The 19,969-nt window shown below is 39.2% G+C and overlaps 1 protein-coding gene across 1 annotated transcript in view; it reads right to left on the minus strand.

Moving 5' to 3' along the window:
• LOC100260472 (uncharacterized) overlaps nt 1-19,969 on the minus strand; it is a 52,842-nt gene that overhangs the window by 7,255 nt on the left and 25,618 nt on the right. Inside the window, exons 5-6 of the mRNA XM_002263628.5 lie at nt 18,876-18,962; nt 8,388-8,513 (exon numbers count right to left, since the gene is read on the minus strand). Coding sequence (XP_002263664.1) covers nt 8,388-8,513; nt 18,876-18,962 — 213 coding nt within the window. The remainder of the gene's footprint in view (nt 1-8,387; nt 8,514-18,875; nt 18,963-19,969) is intronic.

The raw sequence follows: 19,969 nt of genomic DNA on the forward strand, positions 1-19,969 counted from the left end.
AGACTAATATAGTTTTCCTGCCAAAGAGATTTGGTGGTCTCAAGCACCTCAAAGAACATTATTTCTCATGGGAAGTTGTTTGGGGATGATCATAACTATAGATATTTTAATTAAGAGAGGTTGGACCATGGTCAACAGATGCAGTCTTTACAAAGACAACAAAAAGTTAACTAATCATATATTGATTCACAGTGAGAAGATGAGTTCTTTTGGGTGTTTCTCTCAGCATTCTTTGGCCTGACTTGGGTGTTTCCAGCACTAGCGAAAAGTCTCCTCTTTGAGTGGAAATTTAAGAGATTGGATTAGAAAAGAAAAACTGTTTGACATTTAGGCCCTCTGTGCTTGTTTTGGAGAAGTGCTTTTAGAGCTTAGGTTGAAGGAGGTTTTCACTAAATCCCTTTTGGAGTGGTCCCAAGCTTCTTTGTAAATGGAGATTTTCTCTATGGTGAAGTTCTTAGATTCCTTGTTTTGTGGTTAGGTTGGCTTGTTATGCCTCTTGGTGTATTGGTTATGCCACTTGTTCATAGGGTGCTTGGTGTATACTGCATGTGTACATAGATTGTGCCCCCTCTTTTGGCTCTTTTTAATAGATATATATTTTTTCTTTTTGATAAATTATATATATTAAAAAGAGGCACCAAAAGAGCGACCCAAGGTATACAAGATAAATACACCCACCCCACATAGCTCAAACAAAAAAGAAGCTATCAAAAAGGGGGTACAAAAAACATCCCCACCCTCAACAAGAGTCCAACCAATCAATGAAACCAATTAGCATCGAAGGATCATCCTTTATAAACATTTTAGTCTCCAACAAAAAAAAAAGCAAACAAAAGATCCTTTTAAACTTTGGATGGAAAGCACATTGTCTTTGAAGGCAATTCTATTCCTTACATTCCAAATTGTCAAAAAAATGCATAGGGGCCTGTTCTCCAAACTTTCTTGCACTTTTTACCCACAAGGGACCCATTCCAATCCAAAGGAGTTGCCTAAACCAAAGAAGGAAGCACCTAAGAAACCCCAAAAAGAATAAAGAACATCTCTCATAAAACCATTGTCTTTACATAGTGAAGAAGGATATGATCTATGGATTCTTCATGCATTTGGCATAGATAACATTTATTTGCTAAAGACCATCCTCTTTTCTAAATTTGGTCAAAGGTTAAAGCTTTTCCCCATGTTGCCTCCCAAGCAAAGAAGCTCACTTTGGATTGTACCCATGAATTTCAAATGATTTTCATTGAAAAAAAAAAACTGAATTGCCCAACTCTAAGGATTTGTAGTGAGACTTAACAGAGAACTTGCCACTGTTTGTCTCTATCCAAAACACCCTATCCTCATCCCTATGCACTTTCTTCCCATGTAGGCACAATCGGAAACTCCCCATTTCATCCACCTCTCAATCGTTAAAAGGTCTAGAGAAGAGAGGGCTCCAACTCCCCCTTGCATTTGAGAAATTCCAAACATCCTTCACTCATGCCTCCTTAGAGACTGCTAAAGCAAATAAAAAATGGAAGGAATCACACAAAGGTTTAGCCCTACACCACTTATCTTTCCAAAATTTCAACCTTCACCCATTACCCACCACAAAGGAAAGTCTACTCCTGACAAGGTCTCAATCCTTCCTAATTGCTTTCCAAAACCCTACACCATACCCCTCCCTCACTTTCCAAGAACACCATCCCCCTCTTTCCTCTCCACACTTCCCCCTGATCACTTCATTCCAAAAGGCCCCTCTCTCATTCGCAAAGCCTCAACTCCATTTGCAGAGACGAACCTTGTTGAGAGTAGAAAGAAACTTAACCCCCAATCCCTCTTTCCTTTTGTCTAAGCAAATAGTCGTCCACCTTACTAGATGAGGTTTCTGCTCAAGAGCCCCACCTCTCCTAACCTCAATCTAATCATCCTTGGCATGGAAAGCATAGACATGAAATAAATGGGCAAACTAGACAAAGTGTTTTGTATCGGGGTGATTCTCCTTCATTTAGAAACCTCATAGCCAATCTCTTGCGAAACCTCTTTTCAACTCCATCCCAAGCTGCCACAAACTTAAATTGATCACCCAACAACATCCCCAAGTAAGAGGAAGGGAGACTTCCGACCTTACAACCAAGCTCTAAAGCCAGATCTTCCACATTATCCATTCTTCCCACTGGAATTAACTTGTTTTTATCCAAATTAATTTTCAACCCCAAAATGGCCTCAACCACATAAGTAGCCTCACAAAATACAAGTGTATCATCTACGAACAACAAGTGGGAAACCTAAACCTCTTCACCACCTCTACCCTCACCTAACAAGCTGATAATAAACCTCCATTCACTGCTCTCTTTAGGAGGTAACTCAATGTCTTCATTGCAATCACAAATAAATAGGGCTAAAAGGGGTTTTCTTGCCTTAAACCCCTAGAGCTTTGGAAAAAACCTGAAGAGGTTCCATTGACCAAAACAAAGAAACTAGTTGTGGATATACACCACTTCATCTACCCTATCTACTTCTCCCAAAACCCCATCTTTTTCATCACCAAAAACAAGGACTAGTCTACATGATCATAAGCCTTCTCTATGTCAAGTCTGCACAGAATTGGAAAAGCGTTGTTTTTCAAGATCAAATCAATGGCCTCATTGGCAATAAACACTGCATCCAAAATTTGTCTACTCTCCACAAAAGCATTTTGGGCCTTAGAAATCATCTTGGCTACCACCAATTTTAACCTATTGGCTAGCACCTTAGCCAAACACTTGTACAACCTTCCCACTAAGCTAATTGGCCTAAAATCCCTCGAGTCTTTAGCTTCATTTTTTTCGGAATCAAAACTAGAAAAGTTGCATTCAAGCTCTTAACAAAACGACCATGTTCATAAAACTCCCTAAAAAAGTTCATCACCTCATCCTTCACAAACTCCCACGAACCTAGTGCTTTGTCCTTACTAAAACCCAAAAGGGCACTGAAAACCTCCTCTAAAAAAGGCTCCTCTAGCCTTGTAACCTCCTAAGCCTCTAACCTCTTAAATGATAGCTTGCTTAAACTAGGTCTCTAATCTCTTGAAGTAGTAAGAAGGTTTTGAAAGGTTCTAACCACTCCTTTGGTTTCATTCTCTTCTATGAACCAAGTACCATTAATTTTAACTCTAGCCATCAGATTCCTCCTTCTATGAGCATTAGCCATCTTATGGAAAAATCTAGTATTTCTATCCCACCTCCTTCAGCTACACTTTCCTTGATTTCTGTCTCTAGGAAATTTCTTCTAAGAGGACCCATTTTTTGTAATCCTCCCTTGCTTCCTTCCTAGCTTCCTCTTCCTCCAAAGAAAGTGAACGAGTTCTCTCCTCTGTATCCCAAAAGTTCACTTGGTTCAATGCCAAAGCCTTCCTTACTTTGATCTTACCAAAGACTTCCCTATTCTAGCCTCTCATCAAAGATTTCAAAGCTTTCAATTTTGTAGCCAAAATAAAACTAGTCGACCCACTAAAATTGCCCCTCCCACTAAGCCTTCAGCACATCCTTAAAACTCTCCTCCTTCAACCACATATTTTCAAATCTAAAAGGTGCGAGACCTCTCCTCATTTCTCCCCCATCAAGTAGAATAGGAAAGTGATTAGACATCGGTCTGGGAAGAACACACTATACAACCCCACTGAAGAGACGTTTCCAATCCTCTAAGACAAAAAAAAATCAAGTCTCGATTTTAATTGATTATTCAAGCCACCACTCTAAGTGAATGAGCCTCCCTATAGAGGTAAGTCTCTCAACTCTAAATCCTCAATGACCTCAAAGAACCTCCTCATGGTAAAGGGCAAACTGCCACCTCTACTACGCTTTGTAGAGAATTTGATCAAATTAAAATTGTTTGTCATACACCAAGGATCACTCCACAACCCTCTAATAGCCCCTAGCTCACCCCAAAAACCTTCCCTTTCTTTCTTCAACATAGGGCCATAAACCCTTGTAAAACTCCAACAAGACTCATTCTCATAATTCTTAAACCGACACAACACCGAGAATTTACCCACTTCCAATCCACCAACTATAACACCCTATTATCCCAAAACACCAAGACGCCACCCACTACTCTCCTCAAGTTAACAACACCCCATTCTAAGCCTCTCACCACGCTAAGACTCTGTACTATCCTAATGGACATCTCTTGAATCTTAGTTTCATGTAGACAAACTAAATCCACCTTTTGAGACTTAATCAAAGCCTTAATCACCTTTCTCTTATCATTGTCATTGGTCCCTCTTACATTCCAAGATAAAATTTGTAGCTTCATTTAACTCGAGGTAGTTCCCCCACACACCTCCTCAAACCAAGATGGTTCACCGAGCAAGAATTTTCAACTCCTTTTCAAATCTTGAGGACTTTTGAAATTTCCTCCTCCTACTAGTCACCTTCTCCTTCTGTTCTTTTCTCCCTTTCATCCTTTTAAGAGAAGCTTCAAAATCTCCCCCCTCAAGATCCTCAGTCGGCATTCCTAAGTAGTGGCTGAAATTTGCCAAGCAACTATTCATCCAAGAATTTGAAGCCCCACCCTCTTCCTCCACCAACCCGCCTCACAACTCCCTTGCCGAAAAGCCCCTAGCAACACCCTCCTCATCCCTAACTCTTACACACGCAAACAACCCAACGCTCTTCCATCCACCAAGATTACCCTTAATAGATCAGGGGCCACCTCCTCTTCCTCAACGATTGACCCAATGAGAGCTCCATGACCTTTATGAGCAGCAACCAACGCCCTTTCCACCCTAAAGAAAGAAAAAAAGAGGAGAAACTTGACCCCTTAAGGTGCAGAAAGAACGAGGCAAAGAAGAAAGGTACCTAGGAGCTTCTTCCACAAGGGCTTCGTCGATTAGAGTTACACATCAGGCTACTAAACGTAATCCCTTCACCTCTACATTCTCGAAAAACTCCTTATTGGCCATCCACTCCTTAGATGTTCTTTTTAATAGATATTCTTTTGTTTATCTGGAAAAAAAAAATTGTATTTAGAATGACCAAAAAGAAGGAAACAAGATCGATATAATTTGATGGTTATGGGCAAATTCACAATTTTTGTAGAAAAAGCCAATCATTAGTTCAAGGCCATGGAGTGAGTGGCCTTGAACCAAAGAGTTCATAGCTTTTATTGTGTCACTTAAGTTATAAAGGAATTGTTGAACCAAAGAGTTAAGAATAAGAAAAGCCTTCCACCAAGCAACCCTTCTTTGCTCTTCTATTGCATCAATACTTGCAAAGCATTTATAAGAGGTCTCTAAAGGAGAACCCAAATATTTAGCAGGAGGTTTACACCTAAACCTTGGGAACTACCCTACCTCTTCCACCATCCTAATTGGAATAAGCTCACTCTTTCCCAAAATGATTTTTGGGGCCCAAACAATTTCAAAACACAACCACACTCATCTCAAATAAATAATTGCTATTGGCAGTCCCACATAAGATAAAGAAATCATCCACAAACAAAATATGTTAAATCTCAACCCATAACTTTCCCTCTATCCTCCTTTGAATCCACTAATGGAACTTCCATCTATGTTCGGTCCATAATATGACTCAAAGTTTCTATCATCAAAATAAATAACAAAGAGAGAGAAAGAGAGAGAGAGAGAGTTTCCCTATGTGAACGTCTTGAGCTCTCAAAAGTTTTGTTGGAATCTTATTAACTAAATTTTAAAATTAATAATAATGAAATGTAGAACTTAATCCAATCAATCCATTTCTGCCCAAAGTCCATATTACAAATGATTGCAAGTAGGAAGTTCCAACTTACATGATCATAAACCTTCTCAGTGTTCAATTTGCAAGCCACCCTAAGCCTTAGATTTTTGCATCTAGATCCAATAACCTTAGGGTTATCAGAATTGCATACAAACCACCTAATATATTAATGGGATGGTTGTTGATATCCTCTACCCTACCCTTTTCTGAGGACCAAACCAGGTTAGGCTCATCTAGAACAAACCAAAGAATGAAACTCATGGAAACTGCTCATTACATCAAGTGCATCTACAACCCAACAATGGTACTAAAAAGCCTAATGACTCTGTTCAAACCTGAAGTGCTTGAGCCTGTTGTCACTAATCCAAGTTGTTTGTCCCCTAGTTCTAAGTACAAATATTCGAAAAAGTTGAGAATCCCTCTTTTCAACTACAAAACCTCTAAAAGCCAGGCATGTGCAGTCTGCTAATGAAATTACCTGTCCTTTGAGCTGCTATTTTGTCAAAGCAAATAGTTCTTTGATCCCCATCCTTCAGCCAAAAAACCTAATTTCATCTAAAAGATGTTTCCTACTAGACGACCAAGTTTCTAGCTTCCATCCCAACAACTGATAAATCTCCATCTCTTTCCTTTAGATCTTAACATCTTAACCGAACAAAAGCTATGGCCTTGTGATCCACACAAGAAAGCTTATGTAACTCTCACCCATTTCACAAGCTCGTTTGACTCCTAGACTTTTTAGCTTAAGGCATTGTCCTATGGTTTCTCATCCATCTTCAATTTTATCTAAGTAGAGCCAAAACTTCCTCCTCAAACCCCTTCACAACCATCCCACATGTTTGACAAATCTTGTAAATTTCTTATTAACCCAAAAGAAATTCCCCTTCACAATTGCTATGTAACCCCAATAAGCTTGCCCTATGGACCCCAAATATATTGTAGCCACTAGTTCCACACTCACTAGTTAGGATCCCAAGAACTCTAACAAAAGGAGTGAGGGGTGTGTGATAGTTTTTCCATGTAAATTTTAAGATCTACATACCTTCAAAAAACCCACTATGTGACTATCATACTATACATGTGTAACAGACCAAATTTATCACCACCCTAAGTCTTCCCTACCTTAAATTCCCCAACCCACATCTCCTATTAGCTTCCCTTGAAACTTGCACAAGGGAAAATGAGGAGGTGAAGAATAAGAAAGCATGTTCCCCCGATCCCAACAAGCCAAGGGGAGAGAAGAAAGCTTCCTTGAAACACCATCATCCAAATCAATGAAGGATTACAAAGGGGTTGCCAACATCTGCTCCACCTAGTCCAACTTCAACACCATCTTCAACTGAGGGAGGTCTTCCTAGTATTCCCATGTGACCTAGCCTTAATCAAGTCCCCTTCAGCATCAGGAGATAGTCTCTTAAAGGTTGGGACTGTATGGTGTCAACCCAATTTGGATCTCCTGTGGCCATCACTATGTTTAAAATTTGTGAATTTGCCTCATATTAGAAAGATACTGCAAAAAGGAAATGCTTCTAACATCTAGACAAAAGGAAAAATGATACCAAAAAGAATGTAAAAGAATTAAAAGGGCGTTTATGTATTTATGTCAAAGGAATGTATTTATGTAAAAGAATTCAAGAAGCCCACTCCTGCAAATTGAGTCAACTTAGTCAATGCTTGGTTCGGTTTCACTTGAGGATTGATTCAAAAAGAGCCTGAAATTAGGCGTTTATGTGTTTATGTCAAAGGAATGTGCTAATGGCTGCTTTAAGTCTGGTTTGTAATTCATAGTGGAGGACAATACTCTTACTTTGATTAGGTTTTGCATTTTGAGAGAAGGACCCCTCATCCTTCTTTCTTTCTTTTATCAATAAAAATTTATCTTTGTTTCTGATTAAAAAATAAAAAATAAAAAAATTCCTGCTTTGAGTCAAAGCTAGGTTTCAATCAAAATTTGATGTCCTGGAACCCTCATTTTCTAATTGGGGGCACAAGAGACTACAGGTAACTCAAAGGCATATCTGCACTCAATATTCTCTACAACTAGAGATTAGCAGTTACTGCTGAGGAGATCAAGGATGCACTTGCTGATATTTATTTTCAAGATAAAGAAGTGTTAACACAGCTTGGATGTCTTAGCTCCACCAGAATATTAATCAGTGTAGACAACATAACAAATCCACAAAAATAATCGTTGCATTAATTTCTAATATTACAAAAATCAATTAGAGCTTTCAAGGAAAACAACACCAGTTAAATAAACTTTAGAATCAATATTCTCATAAACCTAATTGTTGATAACATAATTCGATGAATTTATTATAGCAAACATACATACACACACACCCACACACACACACCTAACAGAAAGGGGGGTGCAAGCCAAAGTACAAGGCACACCAGGCTGGCAGAATAAAAAATAACAAATAAATAAATAAATAAAAATAAAAACCATCTCTTTTTTCGTAAGGAAATTTTATTAAAGGAGCAATAGTGGATACAAATGTTTAAGACTAATAAATGAAATAACAAATTAAAAGAAACTCAGAAGTGAACAGATTAAAACACTTGTTACATGTATCCTAAAAGTATGCATGTACTGAATGCCAGAAAGACGAGCTAAAGTTGAGAATAGCATGTATTATACAAATAAATGAATGCATTTTATTGCCTTACCTCATCAGTGACATTGGGATCAGCTCCAGCTTTTAATAAGCAATTTATAATTTCTGGGCTCCCAATATCAGCAGCGATGTGCAAAGGGGTTGCTCCACCAGCAATAATATTCACTCTTGCACCTGCCTGCACAAAATAACATACAAAAAGTTAGTGTCATATGCAAGCAGATGGTTGTAGAACATTAGAAAGTACCTTACCCACTCCAAGCAAAAAACAAAAAAAAAACAAAAAAAAACAAATAAAAGAGCACAAAAGTTAGCAGATATCATGCTAACATGCACAATCGTAATAATGGCATGGGGGAAATCAGAGATAATCCAGCACCATGCAAATAGTCTGATCAAAATCAGCCAACTCCCATGAATCCAATAAATTCTTAATGATAATAAAAACAATAATCTATGATGCCTTGATTTTATGTGATTCTAACAAGGAGTATCTGGAGTTCTTGAGTTAGGCTTTCATGTGGTTTGAAGTGATTTTCAGTTTAAAAAATAATTTGGTTAAAACCAAGTTGATATGAGCAGGGGAAGTTTCTAATTCTAAGGATTTGGCTACGATGTTGAGGTATAAAGTGGGCTCTCTCCCTTCCTCTTATTTGGGCCTCCCATTTGGAGCCTCTATTAAATCTTTGCAGGTTTGGGATGTAGTGGAGGAAAGATTTCAAGAACGACTTACAATGTGAAAGATGCAATACTTATCAAAAAGAAGGAGACTAACTTTCATAAAGAGCACTCTTTTTAGCTTACTAATCTACTATGTCTTTATTTGTAATCCCCTATAAGGTGAGTTTAAGATAAGAGAAGATTCAAAGGTACTTCCTTTGAGGGGGAGGCGAACTTCAAAGTAGGCCTCATTTGGTGAGTTAGTCAATAGTCTCCATGGATAAAAAGGACGGGGCTTTTTTTTTTTTTTTTGATAGATAAAACACAGAAAATTTATTAGAAGAAGGGAGCAAGAAGGCAACCCGAAGCATACAGGGACTATGCACGAGAAACCCCTCGACAAAAAAACACAAAAATGCAAACACTCACCAACCCTCAACTAGAACCCAACCAATCAACAAAGTTAATTAAGGAATAGGGTTCTCCATCTAAACAAGACTTAGACCAGGTGAAAAGATTACAAACAAAGGAGTTTTTCAATCTTTGGATCGACAAAGCCTCATTATCAAAAACTATCCTATTTCTTTCTTTCCACACCGTCCAAAATAAACAGAGAGGAGCTGCCCGCCAAGTCTTTCCACGCTTCTTGTCCACAAAGGAAGCGAACCAACCAAGGAGAGTGTCTCTAACCGTAAGCGGAAGGACCCAATTAACACCAAACAACGAAAACACAAGATTCCACAAAACCCTCGCCTTGGGGCAATGAATAAGGATGTGGTTTATTGTCTCCTCTTCATCACACAAGAAGCACCTGTTTGCTAAAATCCAGCCCCTCCTTTTGAGTTGATCTTGGATTAGAACCTTCCCCCAAGAAGCTTCCCAAGCAAAAAAACCCACCTTTGTAGGCACACAAGGGCTCCAAATGATTCTCCAAGGAAACGGGACTGCACCACTAGAATCAAGAGTATTGTAAAGGGATTTTACAGAGAAAATCCCATTCTTAGAAGCATTCCACAACACTCTATCCTCCATCCCAACAAAAAGCCTCTTTCCTTGAAGGAGCGAAAGGAGACTCACCTCCGCCTCCATCTCCCAATCATTAAAGGGTCTAGAAAAACAAGGATACCATCCCCCCGCATCCCTTATAGAGTCCCAACAATCCGCTACCCACGCATCTTGAGAGACCGCAAAGGCAAACAAAGAAGGAAAAGCCTCACAGAGGAGAATGTTTCCACACCAAATGTCCTTCCAAAATTTCACCCTTCTACCATCCCCTACAACAAAAGAGACATTTTGAAACATCAGAAAGCCTTCCTTTCTAATTTCCTTCCAAAACCCCACCCCATAGCCCTCTCTAACCTCACGAGAAATCCACCCTCTACCTTCTTCCCCGTACTTCCTAATGATAATAAGCTCCCAAAAGGACTCTCTTTCAACCGCAAAGCACCAACTCCATTTACACAACAGGGCCCTATTGAGAATAGAAAATTTTCTAATCCCCAAACCGCCCTCCTTTTTAAGAGAACGAACCAAATCCCACTTTACAAGATGAGGCCTCTTCTCCAACGCACCCCCACCCCAAAGGAAGTCCCTTTGGATTTTCTCAAGCCTCAATCTAACAACTCTTGGCATACGCAGCAAGGACATAAGATAGATCAGCATGCTAACCAAAGTGTTCCAAATGAGAGTGATTCTCCCCACCCCCTTGGAAATAAACTGCATCTTCCACAAAGCAAGTCTCTTCCGCATCCTTTCTTCCACACCATCCCACACAGCCACCGACTTATGAGGAGCACCTAGAGGGAGCCCCAAATAAGTGGAGGGGAGAGAACCCACTTTGCATCCTAGTTCAGAAGCCAAAACCTCAACGTTCTTTACTCTTCCCACCGACAGAATTTCACTCTTGTTCAAATTGATGCTCAGACCAGAAATGGCTTCAAACCACATTAAAAGCCAGCTTAGAATAGCTATTTGTTCTTGGGAATCCTCACAAAAAACCAACGTGACATCCGCGAACAATAGGTGAGACACTTGAATCCCACTGCCACCCCTACCCCTTAACCTACAACCGGTCAGGAAACCCCCCCTAACTGCTCTATTAATGAGGCAGCTTAAGGCCTCCATCCCTAATACAAACAAGTAAGGGGAAATGGGGTCCCCTTGCCTTAACCCTCGAGTGCTCTGGAAAAAACCCGTAGGCGATCCGTTAATCAAAACTAAGAAAGAAGCAGTGGAGATGCACCACCTGATCCAACCAGCCCATTTCTCCCCAAAACCCATTTTTTGCATCACTATCAACAGGAAATCCCAGTTAATATGATCGTAAGCCTTCTCTAGGTCCAATTTGCATAACACACCAGCTTCATCCCCTTTCAGCGGCGAGTCTATGGCCTCATTAGCAATTAACGCAGCATCAAGGATTTGCCTTCCTTCAACAAAGGCATTTTGGGTAGGAGACACCACCTTACTCACTACCTTCTTCAACCTATTAGCTAGGTATTAGAAATTTGTCTACTCTAAATAAGGCTCTTATTGGAAAATGGTGTTAGAGATCCGCATATGAGAATGAGTTGCTTTGAAAGCAAGAGATTGTAGGGAAGTATGAGGAGAAAGAAGGGGGTTGGTGTTCTAAAGTTTCGAGGGAAGGTTATTGCATGGGTCTTTAGAAGGCTATCAAGAACGGGTGGAAGGAGTTTAACAAAGGGGTTAAATTTAGGGTGGGAAACGGTAAGAGGGTAAGATTTGGAAAGACAGTGTGGTAAGGATTCCTTAGATGAGACTTTCCTAGAATTGTTCTCAATAGCCTCCACTAAAGATGCCTAAGTAATGTGGGAGTAGTTAGGGGAAGTGGGTAGTTGAAATCTAGTGTTCACAAGACAAAATAGAGATTCGGAGATGGGAGAGGTGGAAGCTTTTTTCAAAGGGTTGCAAGGACAAATGATTAAAAAAGATGTTGAGGATGTCATGATTTGGTGGGAGTCAAAGGGAGGCATTTTTACAGTTAAATCCTTTTATTCATTCCTAGAAATTTGTAGACTGAAGGTGTTCCCTTCAGGCATCATGTGGAACCCTTTGGTCTCAATGAGGGTTAGGTTTTTTTGCTTGGGAAGCTTTATGAGGAAGATTTCTAACTCTAGATTAGCTAAAAAAAGGAGTTAGTATTTACCAAGCAGGTGTTATTTGTGTAAAGGAGAGGAAGAATCAGCAAACTATATCCTCCTTCACTACCTTAAAACAACCAAACTTTGGCACCTAATTTTTTCTCTACTTATTGTTCAATGGTGATGCCACCTTCTATCAACAATGCCCTTCTTAGCTAGCATGGAGCTTTTGTAGGGAAGAAAAGGAAGAAGGTATGGAGAGCAGTTTCTTAATGCTTATTTTGGACCTTATGGAAGAAGAGAAAGCAATTATATGCTCCTTTATGTACATGTTCTTGGATTGGGCTATGGTGCATTCAGGTTTTAGCTTATTGTCATTATCTAATCTTATTGTTTGGTTAGGTTGTAAGTGAGGCAAGGGTGTTGTTTTTTGTGCATCCCTCTTTCTTAATGGTTCTAAGCAGTCAAATTGCAACTGAAAATATGAGGATTGTTTTTTAGGACTCGTGGATCTATAAAGAATGGAAAAACATCTTTGGAAGATTTTTTTTTTTTTGATAAGTGAGCGCAAATATATTAAACGAGGCAAAAAGCCACAAAGCATACAGGACGTATACATAGTAGCCAAAACAAAAACCAACACTCACCACCCCTTAGGGAACGGCGAGCCATTCCAAAAAACCTAAAAGCGAAGAGGACTCCTCTCCCATATACACCCTAGCCCAACTCCACAAGTTACAAACAAAAGAATTCTTTAGCTTCTGAATAGCTAGAGAGCCCCCCCTGAAGGCTAATCTATTTCTCTCCTTCCATACCGTCCAAAAAATACACAACGGAATGGAAATCCAAATCCTTTTCCTCTTTCTCCCCACAAAAGGGCCCCTCCAACTAACTAACATCTCTTTGACTTTCTCTGGGAACACCCAATTGGCCCCAAACAAGGCCAAGACAATCTCCCAGAGAGCCCTTACAACTGTACAGTGTAAAAGAATATGATTTACATTTTCCTCTTCACAGCCACACAAAAAACAGCGGTTTGGAAGCTGCCATCCCCGTCTTTGAAGCTTGTCCAAAGTTAGGACTTTCTCCCAAGAAGCCTCCCAAGCAAAAAAAGCAACTTTGGTTGGGACCTTGTCCACCCAAATGCTCTTTTTCGGGAAGATGATGACATTAGACCCTGACAACAGCTTGTAAGCATCTCTAATCCGAAAACGGCCGTGTCCCTCTCCTTTCCAAATCACTGCGTCCTCTTCAAGAGAAATCCTCAAATCCCTCAACAAATGCAGCAACTCTCCTAAAGCGTCCAACTCCCAATCATTAAAGTTTCTAGAGAGTCTTATATTCCAACCTCCTTGACCGAGGCTAGAATCCCACATCTCATTTACCGAGGCATTCCTTTGGACTGCCAACGCAAACAACTGGGGAAAAGCTTGGGACAACACCTCATTTCCGCACCAATGGTCAGTCCAGAAACTCACCTTAGTCCCCTTTCCCACTTTGAACACTATATTATCCCAACACCAAGACGACTCCTTCAAGATATCCCTCCAGACCCCCACCCCAAACGTTCCGCGTGCCTCCTTTGTTCTCCAACCAAAACCCAACTGGCCATACTTCACCCCAACCACCTTCCTCCAGAAAAAATCTTCCTCAAAGGCGAACCGCCAAATCCATTTCCCCAACAGAGCCTTATTCAAAAGATCAATTTTCCGAATACCTAGACCCCCACTCTCCTTTTGGGTACACACCACCTCCCAATTGATTAGATGGATCTTTCTTTCCATACTTCCCCCTCCCCAAAGAAAATCCCTTTGAAGTTTTTCAAGTCTTTTCACAACTAGCTTAGCATGCGAAAAAGAGACAATTGGTAAATCGGCATGTTGGCCAAAGTGCTTTTGATGAGGGTAATCCTCCCACCCTTTGACAAATATTGTCTTTTCCACAATGCAAGCCTTCTTCTCATTCTTGCTTCAACCCCATCCCACATAGCCATGGCCTTGTGCTTGGCCCCCAAGGGCAGCCCCAAATAAACCGAAGGGAGGGTCCCCACTTTACACCCTAACTCCACCGCCAACATCTCAATGTCCTCCACCTCTCCAACCGGGATTACTTCACTTTTAGCAAGATTTATTCTAAGACCAGAGGTTGCCTCAAACCACACCAAAATCCAGCTTAGGTAGGTAATGTGATCTTGCCTTGCTTCACAAAAAATGATCGTATCATCAGCAAAAAGTAAATGGGAGACATTTATCTCCAATCCCCCCCTCCCTTGAATGTTACAACCTGAAATGAAGCCCCCATCAACAGCCCTTCTTATCATAGTGCTTAGAACTTCCATACCCAACACAAAGAGGTAGGGGGAGAGTGGATCTCCTTGGCATAACCCCCTAGAATTGGGAAAATAACCAGCCGGCACCCCATTGACCAGAATAGAGAAGCTTGCCGTTGAAATGCACCACCACATCCAATTCAACCACCGGTCCCCAAAGCCCATCTTTCGCATGACCTTCATGAGGAAGTTCCAATTAATACTATCATAGGCTTTTTCAATATCCAGTTTACATATCAGCCCTTTCTCTTTGCGTTTCAACCAATAATCAATCACCTCATTGGTTATGAGCGAGGCATCTAAAATCTGTCTTCCCTTCACAAAGGCATTTTGGTCCGGCGAGACCACCTTGTCTAGCACCTCCTTAATTCTGTTTGCTAGCACTTTGGCCAAGAGCTTATATATACCCCCAAGCAGGCTGATGGGTCTGAAAAACATCTTTGGTAGATTTTACTAATGTGTTAGGTTTAGGAGGTTCAAGGGGGGCTGGAAGGAAAAAAATCTAGAGATAGGCAGAGGCTTTTCCACCCATAATGGTTTTAGGGACGTGAGCTTGTCTTGATTATTGAAAGGTGTGGAAGCTTGTTATTGGGATGAAGACAAGATGTGCTTCAAGGCTTAGGAAGGAAGTGGGAGGACATTTAGTCTAGAGTGTCATTCTAATGGGGTAAGGAGGTTCATTCTTACTAATGTAAACAAGGTAGGTCAAAGAAGGCTCCCTTGTCCCAATCCCTGCTTGTAAATTTATTCTCCATCCCATCTCTATTTCCCGTTTGAGATTAGCAAGGCGAGGATAGGGAATGGTTATTAAATAAATTCCTCATCCCCGATAGGAAATCCTCATTAGTTTTTTTAATTTTAGAATTTATATTTAGTTTTAAAAAAATTAAATATAAAATTATATATAAACTAATATATTTAATATAAATATTTATTTTTAAATATTAAATTACATATAGAATAATATTTTTAAAATTTTAATAATAATAATAATAATAATAATAATAATAATAATCATCATCATTTTAGGGATGTAAACAAGGCAAGGTCGAGGAAGGCTCGCTTGTCCTTATCCCCACTTGTAAATTTATTCTCTATCCTCGTCCCATTTCCCGTTTTAGACTAGGCATAGTGAGGACAAGGAATTCTCATCCAAGGAACAAATTCCTCATCCCTTGATGAGGTCTCCGTTAGCCTAGAAGGGTCTCTCTAACCTAAGAAGAGAGCATCCAAGACACCCCAAAAAGAACAAAAAGCAACAGCCACAAAACCCTTGTCTTTGCACAACATACAAGAATGTGGTCTATGGATTCTTCATTATTTTGGTAAAGGAAACATCTATTAGCTAAAAACCAAACCCTTCTTTGGACCTTATCCAAGGTTAAGGCTTTTCCCCATATTGTCTCCCAAGCAAAGAAGCCTACCTTAGGCAACACCCACAAGTTCCAAATGACGTTAATTGGAAAAGAGACTGAATTGCTCGACTCCAAGGCGGAATATAGGGATTTGATTGTAAACTTTCAGTTCTTTGTCTCTGTCCAAAATATTCTATCTTCCTGATCCCTAAACACCCTCTTCTCATGCAAACTTAAAAGAAACCACTCCACATTGTCCACCTCCCAATCATTGAAAGGCCTAGAGAAGTAAAGACACCAACCCACCCCGCCTTCAACTGAAGAGTTCCAAACATTTACTACTCACATCTCTTTAGGAATGGCTAAGGCAAATAACGAAGGGAAGAAAACACACAATGGTGAAATTCCGCACTACTTGTCCTTCTAAAATTTCACCCTCCAACCCTTGCCACTAAGAAAGAAATCCTACTATTCAAAAGATCCCAATCCTTCCTCATGGTTTTTTTCATAACCCAACACCATACCCATCACTCACTTCTTGAAAACGCCACCTCCCTTCTTCCTATACTTCCCACTTATAACTTGTTTCCAAAGCACCCCCCTTTTATCAGCAAAACGTCAACTCCATTTGCAAAGGAGAACCTTGTTAAGCATTGAAAGACACTTCACACCCAAGCTCCCCTTCCTTTTATCTAAACAAACTATCGCCCAACTTACCAAGTGTGGATTTCAAACATATTAAATTCACTTACAAATTTTCTTATAAGAGAATTTTTACAGGAAAAAGATGAGCACTTCTAAACCTTCTCATTCTTCAATAGGCAAGCTAAAAACAAAAGAGTCATACAAAATTGAAAACAAATAAAATAGCTTGTCATCTAGCAAAAAATTGTTATGAAACAAGATTATCAACACCTCGTTCAAGAATTTCTTTAACACTTTTACAATCAATTCTTAAAAGAAATTAATTATCTCCATAGTATGAGCATTAAGTTTTATTTCTTCTATATACTGAAGTAATAACAATATCATTCGTAGCTATCCAAGATTTGGTAACCCTTTTATTTGAACATTTATTGATTTTTTAGAAAAAGGATAGTCAATTGTCCCATTGTTTTCCTCATCTCTTTGCTATGGCGGTTCAAAGGAACTCAACGGTTGAGGAAATGTGGGATCAAAATTCGGGTCGCGGAAATTGGAATCTTAATTTCTTGAGGGATTTCAATGATTGGGAGATGGGGTTGGTGGGGGATTTTCTTCAGGTTTTGAGGGGCCACAAACCCTCTGGGGTAGAAGCCTCAGTCCTGTGGAGTAAAGAAAGAAGGGCACACTTCAGGGTAAAGGAAGCTTATAATTTGCTGGTGAGATCTGATGATACAGGCTTTCCTTCAAAAAGCATTTGGGTGACAAGGGTGCCAACTAAAGTTTGTTTTTTTGCATGGGAGGCGACGTGGGGGAGGGTGCTGACTTTGGATAGACTTCAAAGAAGAGGCTTACAACTTCCAAATCGATGCTTTCTGTGTGGTTGTGAGGAAGAAAGTGTAAATCATATTCTCTTACACTGTACAGTGGTCAGAGTTCTATGGGATATAGTGTTTGGTTTAGTAGATGTGAAATGGGTCTTCCCAGAAACTGTAAAGGATGTGTTAGTTAGTTGGAGGGGCTCGTTTGTGGGAAACAAAAGGAAAAAGATTTGGAAAGCCATTCCGTTGTGTATTTTTTGGACGGTGTGGAAGGAAAGGAATAGATTAGCATTTAGGGGGGGGGTGTTGAATATTCAGAAGTTAAAGAATTTTTTTGTTTGCAATTTGTGGAGCTGGGCCAAACTGTATGTAGGTGAGGAGGCGTTCTCTCTTATAGGATTTCTTGAGTGGATGGCTTCCACTTAAAGGGAGGGGTTTGTGTTTTTTTGTTGTTTTTGAGGCTTAGATGCCTTGTATACCCCCTGTATACTTTGTGGCGTCTTGCCTTTTGAATGAATATATTTTACTTATCAAAAAAAAAAAAAAAAAATATTGTTTTTTAGGGCATCAATTTCAAACCATGTGGACATTGGAATGTTAGGCGTGGCTTGAGGGGCTTTGCAAAGAAAATTTCTTACTTTTGGATTGTAAACAATACCACTCTTCAACTCCAATAATATGGATATCAAATATAGAATACAATCTATCACCATTTAATCTAGAATTCTCTACCTAGATATGGACGAAATGGAGAAGTAACAACTTGAATCTGAGTATAGTCCCAGTATACAATCCAATTGACAGTAAACTAAGCCACAAAGAGCATTCTATATTCCATTCACATATTCCTTCTACACCATACTTTGATTGAGTAAATTGGCTTCTTTCTTCATACTGGATATTTGAAAGAATTGGTTCCTAGTCTTACATCTTGGATGACTGGTATTTATCTCATTAATTTGCACATACTGTTGTTCTTTGAAAATATTTCCTAATTTTCCTATTTCTATTTTTGAAGTGTCTTCTACCGTATTTATATTTTTTGAGGTGGAGGGTTTTGAAACATCCAGTTTTACTAGTTTTTGTAGTTCATTTAGAAGTTGATCATTTGATGTATTCTTTAGTTTTAATGTTTGATTGTCAAGAATTTCCACTGGTTTAAATACAACTCAATGATAGCCTGGCATATGGGAGAGTTCTATAGAGTCAGTATCTACCAAGATAAAAGGAGTTATTGACAAAAGGAAAAGTTGATTATAATCTGTTCTATGCAGTCAGTATCTACCAAGATATACTCATAGAACATCTGAATTTTTTCTAGGTATTTTGGAGGAAAATGAAAACCTTTTAAGGAAAAATTTTTATAAAAGGGATTTCGACTCCAAAGAGAGTCGAAAGTTTTTTAGCGTATGGATAGGAATAGCAATCAGTTTCACTCTCTATCTCTCTAGAAAGATCAAGGACAATCACATATGCACAAAAATTTAGATGGATTAAAAAAATGCAATATAACATGGCCCCCTAGAAATAGAAAGCAATTCACTTCCAGATAAATCTCTATAAAGAAACCATCAGCATTTCCCACTAAGCTAGCAGAAAGCTAAAATTAGAGGGCAAACAATTCTATATGACCTGAATCAACAGCTCCAAGCATGCCAGTGAACCAGCTGCTACAGCTGACAACAGTGGAGTAATGTTATCATCAGTTTCAGCATTAGGCTGCAAAAGAATATAAATGAAATAAGACAAACTCACCTCACAATTAATAAGAATAATGAATGCTTATGTTTTTTTACAACAATTATCAGAAAACTTGATATATAGAAATATAAAGGAACAAAGAAAAACAAGAAGCAAGAAAATGGAAATAAAGAAAATCCATGTCAGAAAAGAAAGGACAAATAACACATTGAATAAGAAAAGAAAGTTGAGTTAGATTAGTAAGAACTAGACCGACAATTGAGACAGAAATTTCAGCCTTGATGGGAAACTTGAGGGAATTTTCTCATATTGAGGAATACTTCTTTTTTTTTTTTTTTTTGATCAGAAATGAATAGAAACCTTCTTGTTGAAGGGGATTCTTCGGTAGGTGTTTCCTGGGTCATCTTCAGGAGAAGTGATCCTTGGCATTATGCTCTGGTTGAGAGAGTTCTTGGATCTTTCTAAAAGAAGGGATGCTTCTTTTAGTTGGAACCTTAGATTGGATGTCAGGAGACAAATCAGCTTCTAAATAGCAATGATGCACCAGTTTCTCAATGCCACATGTGCCTATATTTTTAAGCAAGCTCATCCATTCAGTTTCAGAGGCAGTGTGCTTTAACTGCCCCTTATCATAAATCATACTATCTATAAGTTCTGGCACTAAGGCTTGGCATCCTAACCACAAGTGTCTTAAAAAACTATCTTCCTGATGTCATTTTTCCTATTTCTGAAGATTGGGGAATCACTCCTCTTGCTAAACATGTCTTGCTAATTCAGGGGCTAGGCCTGTTGAATCCTTTGTAGGGGAAGTCCATTATTTGGTTATACTTCTGTATTTAGTATTGCTCGATGATGTTATACATCCCTTTTTATGCTTCCACATAGAGGTTGTCCCATCCTTTCATTATATTGCATTTCCTAGTGTTGATAAAATCATTATATTGCAAGTTGCATAGATCAGCACCCCTTTATTCATACATCAAATTGTGGAACTTTCTTGTTTATAGAAACAAGAACAACTACAA

This window comes from Vitis vinifera, chromosome 14 (assembly GCF_030704535.1).
Source record: "Vitis vinifera cultivar Pinot Noir 40024 chromosome 14, ASM3070453v1".
Taxonomy (NCBI): Eukaryota; Viridiplantae; Streptophyta; class Magnoliopsida; order Vitales; family Vitaceae; genus Vitis; species Vitis vinifera.